At 37.6% G+C, this 14,873-nt stretch overlaps 1 protein-coding gene across 2 annotated transcripts in view; it reads left to right on the top strand.

Annotated features, from left to right (window-relative positions):
* LOC150099333 (extracellular matrix organizing protein FRAS1-like) overlaps positions 1-14,873 on the top strand; it is a 1,385,483-nt gene that overhangs the window by 1,357,711 nt on the left and 12,899 nt on the right. For both annotated transcript variants that reach the window (XM_090403569.1, XM_090403568.1), the window contains one exon: positions 4,147-4,352. In XM_090403569.1, the coding sequence (XP_090259695.1) occupies positions 4,147-4,352 (206 nt within the window). The remainder of the gene's footprint in view (positions 1-4,146; positions 4,353-14,873) is intronic.

The raw sequence follows: 14,873 nt of genomic DNA, 5'->3' as shown, positions 1-14,873 counted from the left end.
TTTAATTCCAAAGTTTGATATAGCTACCTCCTGATGATTTACTGTTACTGGAGTTGTTTGTTTATTATGTAACTCTTGCAGCTTAAGTTCAGTTAATATTTTGTTGCGGAAAATGAAATTCTTTTGGTTCATAAGTCTTTGTTCTATTATTGCAGATTCTGGGAAGTTTTGTTTCCAAATTAAATGTATCGCTTTCTAAAGCCTCGTTTTTCAGGTGATGATCTGTAAAAACATTTCATAACTTCTCTGTTTTCTTCTACAGTCCATTTTTTACATTTGGTTTCTTCCAGTCACTTTTCAGCTTCCTGCCCTAATTGCCCAGCAAGGAAAGCTGGGTCCTATAGCCCACTTGTTGCCTGATGTCCAGGATCCCCAATATCTGATGCAGTCCTTGATGACCCAGGTGTCGACTGATCCAGTATGGATCTCTTCTTACTTTTCACCATTAAGATGGGGGAGGGAACACTGTTAGTCTGGCTCCTCAGTTGAGACCTGTCTGGCAAGGGTGGCCCTGCTGGCAGCTATGCTACCACCAGAATAGCACCTCAGCATCACTGAAGCATGCAAGCCCACCGTGATGGCCATGTTCCTTGGGGGGGGGGGGATATTATTATTATTATTATTCAGGCCTCCATGGAGTCAAAAGACTCATCATGGGAGATCCTTCCTAGAAAATACAGTCTACCATTGTCTATCATTGACTGAACTCATTGACCATTTGTGCTCTCACCACACTATCAAGCAATGCATTCCACGATTCAACCACCTTTCATGTAAAGAAACCACTCCTCACCCTCTTACTCACAGCTTTCTTTTGTAACTTCCAGGGATGGCCCCTTGTCCTCGCTTCTCCCTGTTCCACCAAGTGAAAGAACTCCCCATTGTCAACCCTGTAACTACCTCTCAACAGTTTAAAAGTCTTAATTATATTAACTCACCTTCTTCTATCTACCAAACTCTGCAGTCCACATTCTCTCAGGCAATCCTCATAACTAACATTGTGCAGTCCTGAAACCATCTTTGTTATCTGCCTCTGTACCCTTTCCACAATTAATTTATTCTCTTTAAATCCTGGGGATCAAATTTGAGAACAGTAATCCAAGTGTGGTCTAATCAGGGTTTATACAATGGAATGACAATTCTTTTACCTCTGCAGGTCAGTGTTGCAGCAACCCTGTGGGTTACCTTCACTACCTTTGCAATATGTGCCCTGAAGTTCAGGTTTCTATCAATAATCACCCCAAATCTCTTGTCTCCCCTGCTTTCTCCAGTACAGCTCAAAGTGAACATATTATTGAAACATATTTTAAGAGCATCTTATAGATTAGATATAGAACAAGGATATGAAGAATAAATTTCAATTGAGAAATACAGATTTTTTTTCATAGGGAATTGTTGGTGAGTGTAGTGCATAGCATTGCTGGATAAAGAGATGATCAAAGCACAATATTTTAAGGGTAAATGTAGCATAGTATTTAGTACTTATTCAGAATATGCTTGATGAAATAATGTTATAGGATGGATATAGAATGTGGGTACAAAAAAGTAGATGAAAATTGAAAAATGAGAAAATTTCTCATCAGGAATAGTAGGTAAGCAAAGTGTGGATGATGGGAGTATACTGATATTGAAGGAATAATTCAAAATGCAGATGATATTATTCTTTCAGAATCTAAAGAACAATTGGAAAAAAATGAAAATTTTAAATAAAGACTTTTGGAATAAAAATCAATCTAAACAAAACTAAAACAATGAAAACAGGAAGAGATGAGGAAAAAATTTCATTACACTTAAAAAATCACATACTTGAACAAGCATTACATATCTTGGCAGTCTCATTACTCACAACCTCGATAACACAGAAACAGTAAAATACAGACTTAACAAAAGATGGTTTAATATGAATAAATTAAACAAAATATGGAAAAATAACTGCATTTCAAAAAAGCCTCAAACTAAAACTCTACAAAACTATTATTATACCTACAACAACGTATGGAACTGAGACTTTGAAACTCGTCTCTGCTCCCAAAGAAATCATTAAGAAATACAGAAAATCAGAGCATTTGAAACAAATTGCTCAAGAAAAATAAATAAGACTCATTGGTCAGAACACAAAACAAATGAGCAAGTCAAACAGAAATTAAACTATAGTAACAATATCATAGCTATAATTCTTAAACAGCAATTAACCACCTTACTGGCCATTATGGATCAAATACGTATCCTCATATGCTTCGTATCCATCATATATTTCAATGTAATATCAATGGTATTACAATTTTAATAAGCACTTCACATCCATAATAACCTTAACGTCTATAGACATCTTGGCCAGTAGCATGGTTAAGATGGTTTGAGCACCTCCAGACAGAGGCGTAGTGAGGCTATGGCCAATGTGACCCCAGCCATAGGCACTAATTTTACATAGGCATAAAAATTGAGATTTTTAAAAAGTTTTTTTTTTAGAACGGCTCAATTTTCTTTCCTGGGCATAGGCGCCAAAATTCCTCACGACATCTCTGCATCCAGAGAATATCCTTTCAAAGATTACCAAACACAGTCTTGAATGGAATCATTGGAGAAAGACAATCAAGAGGTAGACCAAAAAGAACTTGGCTACAGTATTTGAAGGAAAGGTCACAAGTATTGAGCTTCAGAGAGATGACAGAAATGACTGGAGATAGAACCAAATGGCAAAGATTTGTAGGGGATTCAACCCATCATCCAATGGATGAGAAAGAATTCAAAATGAGACACATCTAGAATAGATCTTCTGCATTTACCCTGTTAGTTCCCAGTGGTGAAGATGTAATTAATAGTATTAATAATAATCACAATAATTCTTCTTTTTCTTCTTCCTTTATGTATTAGGTCTAGTGGCCTGTTACGTATTAGGCTTCATGGCCTATTACAATTCGAAACCGGAAATCTCCCTGAATAGGTCGGTCGTATTTTTGTACAAAATGTAAGAAATGTATTTTTTGTAAGCAAACTCTCAGTCGGTGCATAAAAGTAATTTCTAAAATAAAGAGCCAAAAGGAAAACTGAAGCCTTTTGGCTCTTTATTGAACTTGAAATGTCAGAGAAATAAATGTATTTTTTGTAAGCGAACTCTCAGTTGGTGTGTAGAAGTAATTACTAAAATAAAGAGCCAAAAGGCTTCAGCTTCAATTTTGCATCGCCAAACTGAAGCCTTTTGGCTCTTTATTTTAGTATTACTTTTACACACCAACCAAGAGTTTGCTTACGAAAAATACATTTCCCTGATATTTCAAGTTCCTCAGTACTAAATGAGAGTTTTTGTTCTCTTAAGGTTTCTGCCTGGTCTCCCTGAAGAGAACCAACCAGTCCGAAACAGCTGTCAGGCCAGTGAAACCTTATCAAAATTGACTAATAAAAGGCAAATATATAGACGCTTGGGCAGCACCTATGTCTTTTAAGTAGTCCGCACTGGCAACTTGTGAATACTGGGGAGCGTATTCCCGTAAGCTCTCTGCTCAACTTACCTTACAAAACTTTCATAGTTTCTACATTTCACTTTGAAATAATGCTGGATCTAATATCCACTTTGCTTATATAGCAAAGCATACTGTTTCTGCATTATTTTTCTTTATAGGTATTTTCCTGGGTATTTCTCCATCAAACTGGCCGACATCGATACACAGGTTCATTTCAGCTCCAAACTCTTATTGAACCAATTTCATATCCTTTCCTTCATTCCATTTGCCCCTGCTTTTGGAATAGCCTTCCTCGTACCATTTTCCTCATTGCAGATTCCTTCTTTTTCCTTGATCACTTATCTGCACACAGCACTGTTGTGTTATAGGTTTTGTGACTTGTTATGGTGGGGGAGGGGGGTAAAAATTGATAAAAAAAACAACTGAAACATTGCTGTAAAATATTTTACTTTAAACATGGAATAATTGTTAACCATATTAATATAACTGCGTTTTGACAGTTTTTGTAGTATTCAGTACTATCATACCTCTTAAATGTTAAGAGAAGAAATTTTATTTTTGATGACTGAGTACTCAGTTTTATATTAAAATACTAGATATTGAATGAGAGGCATCCATTGAAATATTTTTTGATTAAAGACATTAATTGCAGATAACTAAAGCATAATCAGTTCTCTTTTTGAAGGTCAAACAGTATATGGTAAGGTTCTTTGGCATCCAGATCAAGATTTGGAGTCAGCTTATAAGTTAAAGATCGAGAGACTGTACATTTGTACAGGTAAGGATGGTTATGTACCCACATTTGATCCCACAGGAGAAGATTATGGAGAGGGTCCACAATTTGGATGTATTCAGCCTAATAAGAATTTGAAACATAGATTTATCCTCCTGGTGAGCAGAAATTCTAGTTTTCAAATATGTACTGAATTAATTATTATTCTGAATGTTAGTTAATTAATAATTATTTTAAAAATTCATTAAGAAATGAATTTTTGCTTGTGAAATTATCATTACGCATTACCAAATGAAACTGTATGACAACAAATTCCACCATTTGACTGTTTGGACACTAATGATGGAAGCTCACTGTTTGTGGCCATTTGAACCAATCAAAAAAAGTTATTTACTGATTACCAGATGCCTCAGTAGCAGAATACAAATATTAGCTTTTTTTGCAGTTTAATAAGTAGGAATTATTTTTAATGTGACTTCCACCCACAAAAATGCGTATGCCTATAGTACAAATGATTTTTTGTATTATAGATTTATTATAGGTTTAGGGAAAATTATTATTTTTTTTTTTTTATTAATTTTATGTTTTTCTTTTTTTTTTTTTTTTACATAATCCAGAAACCCTGCTCTAGAGACCAAACATGAAATCACTGTCCCACTAATCTCTCATTGGGATGAAATTCAACTCCCACCTAAGGATAATTACAAATAGCCATGCCCTCAGTTGGATTTGAATTCACAGCCTATTGGGGAGAGCAGTATATATACTAACAACTTGTTCAACCAGGCAGAGTACCAATAATGAAATAGGATCCAAAACAAGTTGGTGAATGGTAGATAATATATGAAAACTATACTGGAATCATAGAAAGAAAATTAAGTATTTTAATGAAGCTTATCATATGCCTACTGTTATAGTAAGCATCTTAGCAGGTTTTGCTAACACAAAAATATTAAATAAAACAAGAATATAATACACATTTATAATGATAGGTTGTTTTTTGAGTGTGCTTACATTATTCTGCATCCCCCCCCCCCAAAAAAAAAGTTGCATCGGTTTTTTAATGAGGGAATGTTTATATTTCTTTTCTAGATCTGGAAGCAAACTACACTAAAGAATGACATTTGGTGAGAGAATGGGAAAAATTGTGTCCCATATGAAACAGCTGTTACTTAACTGCATGTCAGTAGTTTTAATTATCAATGGGGAGAGGACTATCATAAAGTTCCAACCAAAGCTGTACAATAGCAGTACTTTAGCTTACGATTGTGAATCAGTAAAGCTAAGAAAAAATTCACTTGCATTTACTAACTGATCAGATGATTTCAGATTTCATGTCCTGAAATAGCTCATTATCATTATTATTATTATTATTGTTATTATGTGACACCTCCCAGGAGACCAAAGACTCATTGTGAGATGGTACTTTACTCCACTCTGCTACACAAATCTGCCTCCCCTGCTAATTCTTCTACTACACACAACACCATCTACCACTCATCACCATGATCAACAGTATTTTTTGTCTGTAAATTGTGTATATAGTGAAGGCCGATTTGCCTATACGTAGGATGAAAAACCCGAGTTTCCAGGAGAAAAAGCTCCAGATAAGATCAGCTAACTCACCTTCAAATGAAAAAGCCCATATAAAAATTCCTCTCATAATAACAAGAAGTGAACTGAGATCTTTCCCAATTGAAAGGCACAATATACAGTCCTTCTTCCAATTGTGCTATGGGGGCACATTAGCTTATTATGTTTATATAAGCCAACACTAACAAGCATGTTGCCAGAGTGACAAATATTCAAGGAGGTATGTATGACTTTTATGGGTGAATAGGTTTGGAGTTTCGATTGGCTGCTAAAAACTAACTGCTCACAATATAGTTTAACATGATTACTGAAGGAAAACGAGAAATAAAATCATTTTAACACTACATGTGATGGTGTTAAAATGATACAGTTAAATATCATAAAAAAAAAGATAGTAACACTTAACTATTAGCTAAGTGTACATTTTTGAACTTTAGCTCATTACAGATGGAAGGCTGCATACTATCTTGGTAGAACTATAACAATTTGATAGTGACTTGAAGTTCAAGGAGCACACTGCAGTCCAGAGTTAATAAAACACCAGAGGATTTTTGTAAATAACAGTGGCGGCCTGTGAAGCCTTAAGTGGAGGTGCTGCCTATCCAAAATAATTTTAAAAAAATTCTTTTTTTTTCCTAATCAGTAACCAATTTATTAATAAATAAATCTACAGATTTATTTATTAATAAATTTGGTTACTAATTAGAAAATAAAGAATTTTTTTAAAATTCTTTTGGATAGGCAGCACTCCCACTTAAAGCTTCACAGATCACCACTGGTAAATAATAAAAAAGGATGCTGACTAGCAGAGATACACATGTGATGGTTTCATTGTATAAGGCACTGACACTTAACAAAGAGGATAAAGAAACTTTAGAGATGGTAACAAAAAAATTATATCAGGACTGTGGGATGTCGTTCACTATGAGGATATATTGAGAGTATGTAATCTGCAGATAGAAGATGGAGTGGTGATGCAATTGAGGCTGCTTTCCCTCTGAGCTCCATAGTATATTTGGTATGGATCTCAATTCCTTTCAGTCTGAATCCAGCCTTTGGATAGAAAGATGTAGGTTCAAATCCTGTCTGGGATGCAAAGACCCTTTATAGATTTTTTGCAACTAATGGTGAGTAAGCTGGTCACATATGGAGGTGTTAGAGCTTTTTATCCTATAAGGCAGACATACCAGCCAGAAGAACACACACACACACACACACACACACACACACACACACACACACACACACACACACACACACACACCATTAAAATATATAATACCCTGACCTCACATCCTTGATTGATTTAGATGTAATTCTATGACAACAGTCATGCTCCCTTTTTACATGCAGTGCAGGTTAAACCCATTGTGGACATGCTCATCATGCAATAATTAACTGGAAGTTCATTACCTTCTCCATTTGAGAACACAACAGTAAAGCAGCCTGCTAGACAGTATGCGAGACTGAACCTGAATGTAATACATTAAGAGGCTTCCCAACCAAGTACTGAATAATCTTACTAATACTTATGCTCTGCCATATTGTTCCTGGAGGGAGTTTGAACGTACCAGTATGTAGGTCCATTGTCCTATGAATGGACAAGAAACTGAACATTGTCCTATGCATGGACAAGAGAATTAATTATTATTATTATTATTATCTAGGCCTCCATGGAGTCAGAAGACTCATCGTGGTAGGTCGTTTTTAGTAAACATAAAGTTTATCATACCACTCCTTGAACCCATTGACCGTTCCCGCTCCAACCACTCTCTCAGGCAATGCATTCCAACATTCAACCACCCTCCATGCAAAGAAACCACTCCTCAGCCTCTTTTGATAACTTCCAGGGATGGCCCTTGTCATCACTCCTTCCTGCCGTTCCACCAAGTGCAAGAACTCTCTAATGTCTACCCTGTAACTGCTTCTCAACAGTTTAAAAGTTTAGATCATATCACCTCTCCTTCTATCCACATTCCCTCAGTCGATCCTCATAACTCATATTGTACAGTCCTGAAACCATCTTTGTTATCCACCTCTGTACCCTTTCCACAGTCAATTTATCCCCTTCAAATCCAGGGAACCAAATCTGAGAACAATAGTCTCTAAGTGTGGTCTGATCATAGTCTTCTACAACAGAATGATAGCTCTTTTATCTCTGCAGGTCAGCATCCTTCTCAGTATTGCAGCAATCCTCTGAGTTACTTTCACCACCTTTGCAATATGCTCCCTGAATTTCAGTTTTCTATCAATCATCACTCCCAGATCTCTTGTCTCCCCCTACCTCCTCCAATTGAGTATGCATCCTCCCATCGATGGATCCCAAACCTCAAGACTTTACATCTTGCTGCATTGAACCGATAACCCGATTCATTTTCCCATCTGTCTAGTTTATTCAAATCCTCTTGCAAGGCTGCCACATCTGCCTATTACTAATAAACCTTCCCAGCTTCACATCATCCACAAACAATTGAGTGTCCCCTTGCAATCCATTGACAATATCATTGATATGAAGGTTGAACAATACAGGTCCCAATATTGAGCTCTGTGGAACCCTACTTGTAACCGTCTGCTTCCTTGATATTGCCCCACCACACACAACTCTCTGATACCTATCAGTCAGCCAATCCTAAATCCATGTGCTGCAACTTAAATATCAGCTTATCATGTGGCATCTTGTCAAACACCTTTGCAAAATCCAAAAAAATGGCAGTATATGCCTTTCCCTCATCAGCTGCTCTTGTCACGTTATTATAAAAGGCAATCATATTACTAAAGCAAGAGTGCCCCTTAACAAATCCATGTTGATTCTCACAGATAACATTACCCTCATCTGCCCAACACTGTATATAGTCCCTCGCTAATTTCTCCAAGACCTTAACAACTACTGATGACACACAAATAGGCCTATAATTAGACACTTCCAGTCTGCTACCACCTTATGCAGCAGCACTATCTTACCTTCCTTCCATTCCTTAGGTACCTTTCTCGCAGCCAGACTTTTATTGAAAAGCCAGGTCAATGGAGCTGTCAGTTCTTTAGCATGTTCTCTCAAAACCCGTGATGAAATACCATCCATTCCAACAGCTTTACTGATATCCAGAGTACTCAGTATTTGGAACACACTCTCCTCTTGCACCTCTAACACTCTCTATATGCATGAAAGTCATGTTCAAAAGTCTTTCATCCCTTTTCCCCCACTGCTCTGTAATTTTACATCATCACTAAGCACAAAAGCATCATAAATAATAGTGTCACTTTAATTTATAAAAAACTCACACAGAAAAAAAATCCAAAAAAAAAGCTAAAACTGTACAAAAATCACAAAAGAGAACAATAAACCTACATAAAAAAACTTCCACATCCATTTTATCAACATTCTGGCTCTTAATATAAATATTAATGATTTGCACTATCACCTGCATCAAGTTTTGATGCAGTTGGTAGTGCATTCTGCATTCTTCGTGACAGTACATGCATGTTTGTCAGATCTTGACATTCCATGCCAAAAACTGCTTAATATTGAATCATCCCCCCTTTATGATCTGTTTTGCTTCAAAATCTCCTCGCCACACTTTTTGCTTCCATTTACTGACTTTACCTCTCTTAATTCCGACAACCAACTTAGATTCGTTAGTACGAGGCGTGTTAGTAGAGGATTTTACAAAATCGTACCAACCTGGTGTGACTATCAAGGACATAAGTGAGTCTATTAGAGAGTAAAAGGAAAGGGTGAAAGAAATGATAGTTGTGGCAGGTACAAATGATTTGAAAGGAGATAAAATGGAAATGACAGAGGACCTGAATGAATTGTTTGAGGTAGCAAAAGAAAAGCGTTAGAGAGAGTTAGGATGATTAGTCTTTTGCCATGGTATGACAGTGAAGTGTTTAGAAGGAGGGCCATAATTGCAAATTAATTTATGCATGGGTTATGCATGGCAAGTGGTGTGGAATTTGTGGATGGGTGGAGTGAGTTCGATGGGCGAAAGGATCTATATAAGATGGATGGTTTGCATTTGAATGGATTCAGTGTAAGGAGACTTGAAAAAGTGTTGTTGAATGAAGTGGATGTACAGAATCAGGGAAACTAGATTTATTAAAAGGGGGGGGGGGGAGATAGATATACAGACCTTAGGGAGGCAATTGATGTATGAATGAGTATAATATGCCCGATAGCCCCATCCATGTACATGGATGGGGCTAATAGGGCGTCTGCAATTCATTTACGCTAATGCTAGGAGTATTAGGAACAAGAAGGAAGAATTTTTGGCCTTGGTTGGCACTTTCAGACCGCAGGTTATTGGCATTAGTGAAACATGGCTGACTGTAGATAATATAGCCAGTGGGATTGAATGTGATGGGTATAGTGTGTAGGAATGACAGGGAGAATAAAATTGGGGGAGGAGTATTGTTGATGATAGCTGATGAGCTGCAGCCAAGGAGAATAGAAGTTGAATTGCAGGCTAGAGAAAAGAGCACATTTGAGGCCATTTGGTGTGAGATTGTGGCCAGCAGAACAAAATATACAATTGTGTGCTGCTATAGACCAGGTGATGAAAAAGATGGTGGAGATAGTATGCACAAGCAAATAGAAGAAATGAGTGGAAGGAGGATAATTATTATGGGAGATTGCAACTATGGTAGCATTGATTGGAGTGAGGAGAGGACACACGGGAGGAAGGAATTGGATTTTATGCGGTTATTAAGGGACAACTATCTGCGACAGCATGTAATGGAAAATACTAGGGGGTCAGAGAGTGCTTGACCTAGTAATTGCATCTGAGGATTTGGCTGTAACTAATATGACCACATTGCCACCAATTGGTGAGAGTGATCATAGGGTCTTGACTTGGGAGGTGGCTAAAGGTGTGGAATTTACAATTAAGACAGGGTACATATGGAATTATTGGGCTGGTAAGTATGACAAGCTTAGGAGTTTGATTGGTTCAGTGCCATGGCATGTACAACTGCAAGGGCTAGTAGTTGATAGTCCATAGGAGGTGGTTAAGAAGTGTTTGCATGAAGCAATGGCTGACTATACCTAGAGTCCGAATAATAAATCAAGTAGGGGTTAAATGGATGAATAATACCATTAAGCTTGAGCTGCAAAAAAAGAAACAACTATGGAGGGAATTTAAGGAGAAAGGTGACCGGCAGGCACATGAACAGTATAAAGCACAGGCCAGAATGGTAAAGTGTGGTAAGAAAAGCAAAAAAGGATTACTAAAGAACATTGGCCATGCAGGCTAAAGAGAATTATAAACAGTTTTTTCGATATGTTGCAAGTAAAAGAAAAAATGTATATGGCAGAATGATTTTAAAGAATGCCGATGGTAGGGAGGTAACCGAATTAGTTGATATAGTTGAGTTACTGAATGAGCACTTTACAAGAATGTATCATCCAGGTGGGGACATTGCAGAAATGAATGAACCAATAGATTATACAGGAATTGTGGTGAATGAAGTGGAGGTGAGTAGTCTATTGCAAAACCTCAATGTCAATACATCTGTGGGATTGGATGGTATACCAGCTCATGTCGTATGTGAAGCAGCTAAAGAATTGTCAGTACCCTTGACCATTTTGTTTAATTTGAGTCTCTGGTCTGGGTTAGTCCCGAGGGGGGCGGAAAGAGGGGAAAATAGTTCCACTGCATAAAGGAGGTTCCAAGACTGCTGTTGTAAATTACCGACCGATTAGCATATCAGGAATCGTTGTCAAGGTCTTGGAGAAATTAGTCAAGAAAAGAATACAGGATTGGATAGATGAAAATGGGATATTGTATGGGGGACAACATGGTCTTGGGAAGAATAGATCATGCCTCAGTAACTTGCTCACGTTTTATAGCACACTGACGGCTGAACTGGATAAGGGTAATGGGTTTACAGTGATTCTACTGGGCCTTGGCAAGGTCCAGTAGAATCACTATAAACCCATAGGGATGGATAAGAGGGTGGTTGTTGGAGAGATACCAGAGACTGGTTTATTGAGGAGTTGAGTCCAAAAGACGGCTTGTGACCAGTTGTGCGCTGCAGCGTTCTGTTCTTGGACCACTACTTTTCAATTTGTTCATCAGTGATATAGGAAAGGATCTGAGAGGAAGTGTTCACTTGTTTGTTGATGATGCAAAGTTGGATAGAGCAATTGTGAGTGCACAGGATGTCAAAATTTTGCAGGATGATTTGGATAGTTTGGAGGGCTGGGCTAGGGAAAATGGATGGTAGTTTAATGTGGCAAAGTGTAAGGTTACGCATTTTGGGGTGAAAAGATTAGCAGCAGTATATCACATTGGTGGAACCATACTCCAGGAGAATGATGAGACCAGGGATTTGGGAGTGTTGGTGGATAGGGAATTGAAGTTTATGGGACACATTGCAAAAGTGGCTAAATCAGCTCATCAAATCACTTGGCTTCTGAAAAATACTTTAACAAGCAGAGACAAACAAGTTATTGTTCCTCTGTATCGAGCCTTGATAAGACCCCATCTAGACTACTGTGCCCAGATATGAGTGCCAGGATTTCTTCTTGATGGGGAAGAGGTGGAGAGGATCCAGAGTCGAGTGACCAAGATGATAGCAGGTCTGTGGAATGAACCTTATGAGAACAGGTTGAAGATTTGTGTGTTGCAAAAATTAGTCGATAGGCGGAAAAGGGGTGATATGATTGAGACATTCAAATTACTGACGGCTTTCTATAAGATTAATCCAGAAGATATTTTTGAGTATAGGACTGGTGGTGGGAGGAGTAGGGGACATACATGGAAGCTGGGCAAGAATGTGGTTAGCAGGGGTGTTAGAGCTAGGTTTTTTACTTGGAGAGTGGCGAATGAGTGGAATAAGCTGCCAGAGTCTGTTGTGGGTGCTATGACCGTGAATGAGTTCAAGGCGAGGTATGATAGATACTGTGTGAATGTCGAATAGTTGTTCTTGACATGATGTTAGGGCCTCCCTTAATGAGTCTGTTGACTCCTTGGAGTTGCCTGGAATAATAATAATAATAATAACCTCTATTTTGAAATAGAGGTTGTCAGAATTAAGAGATTATCTTCCTTGTGGACTTTAGTGCTCATAATTCAAACTAGCTTTCTTTTTGTAGGCATAGGTTTCTGTGGTTTAGCAGTTCAGCAGAAAGATTCCGGTATTGCGACCACATATATATTAAGATAAATAAATATAAACAAACCCAACAAGTTATAACCTTATAATGATGTTATAATCCATAACATCATAGAATGGACTATTTTGAGTAATTTCTCATTTTTTATGTTTTAAATTTTTAGTTATCTTTAATCCCTGAAGATGTAAGTCAAACAACATACGAAACTTGTCGGGTTTGTTTATTTTTATTTATCTTAATAAACATGTGGTTTCAATACTGGAATCTTAGCTTTCTTTTCCTCTAACTTCACAGATTAAGGTGAAAAAGATGCCAAACTATTTGCTGTAATAAATTATCTGAATATTACTATTACTACTATTATTACTATTATTACGGGCAACTCCAGGGAATCATTAGACTCATCGAGGGAGGCCCCAAATCATATTCATCACAACTATTCAACATTCATACAGTATCTATCATACCTCGCCTTAAACTCATTCACTGTCACAGCATCCACCACAGACTCAGGGAGCGCATTCCACTCATTCACTACTCTAAAAGTAAAGAACCCAGCTCTAACACCTTTTCTAACCACACTTTTGCCCAGTTTCCATGGATGTCCCCTAGTCCTCCCACAACCAGCCCTGTTCTCAAAAATATCTTCTGAATTAATTTTATAGAAACCCTTCAGTAATTTGAATGTATCAATCATATCTATCAATCAATCAATATGTATCAATCAATCATATTTGGCCAAAGTAGGACAATTTGCAGCTGCAAGGGACCTGGTATACACCAGGTAGGTCTAGGGGAAGTGGTTGGTCTTTGGTAGAGCAGATAAGGGATGCCAACTTTTTATATGGTCTGTAACAGGAAGTAAGGTCATATTTTTTGAGGATATTAGTTATTTTTTCAGAGGTGCCCTGGATGTAGGGGATAGTGATAGACTTGGTGTAGTCTTTATTGTGGAGGGGGGGAGGGGGGTTGTGGTTTACAGGTTTTAGTATTTTTTGGATTTTTTTGGGGGTTATAGCCATTGGCTAAGAAAGTGTTGAGGATGTGGTTTAGTTCCATAGTCAGGGCCTTGTCATCTGAGCAGATTAATTGTCCTACTTTGGCCAAACAGGCAGAACAACAAATATCAGGATTTCAGAACACCAAGACTACATCCGGTTTCACCAGTACAGCCACTCTGGGTTGGCAGACCATGCCTTAGATACCCACCATAAAATTCGTTGGAAGAAAACAAAAATAATCCATCGCAGCAAGTTTAAATACGAAAGATTATTCAAAGAATCTTCAGCAGCTCTAAAAAACGTTCCTAACCTCAACAAATTTGGGTGCATGAAACTGCCCCAAATTTGGGAGACTTTCATTATGAGAACTTCAGCCCAACTGCCAAGACTACCAAATTAGCCCGCAAGAGGGCACCATTAGGACTTTAGGAACAAAATTAGTTTCTTACATTCTTCCTCATTTGCTTTGTTAGTTCCTTAGTGCACGTACCATATCTTTATGTTCCTGAAGATGGCAATGTGACATTGCCGAAATATAGAAGTGATTCATTAAAGTTATCTTTAATTAAATACTTCATATGCGTTGTTAATTCCGTAAATTAATTACCAGTTATGTCTAACCAACGTATAAGTCTTACTACCAGAATCGAAATATATTCATATATTGATGCTGTTATGCATTTCTTTGTCAGTTCCCAAGCAGCATTTATTTCCTTACTGCTGAACTCCTTATTCCATGCTATAGCTCCAAGCTCTCCTAAGCTTGTCATAATCACCAGTCTTATAATTCCACATATATCCTTTCCTCACAAAAAGTCTGCATATGACTAGCCACAACCCAGGTGATCACTTCATGATCACTCTCACCAACTGAAGGAAAGTATGAAACCCACTCACAATTACATCCTCTGATGAAATGATCAGATTCTAAAACTCTTGATCCTCACATGTCCTCCTTTACTTGCTGCCTG

The sequence above is a fragment of the Typopeltis vanoorti genome, chromosome 14 (assembly GCF_054136105.1).
Source record: "Typopeltis vanoorti isolate ZY-2024b chromosome 14, IOZ_Tvanoo_1.0, whole genome shotgun sequence".
NCBI classification, from domain to species: Eukaryota; Metazoa; Arthropoda; class Arachnida; order Uropygi; family Thelyphonidae; genus Typopeltis; species Typopeltis vanoorti.
The sequence above is the reverse complement of the archived record's forward strand: the minus strand, read 5'-3'. Positions and strand labels throughout refer to the sequence as shown.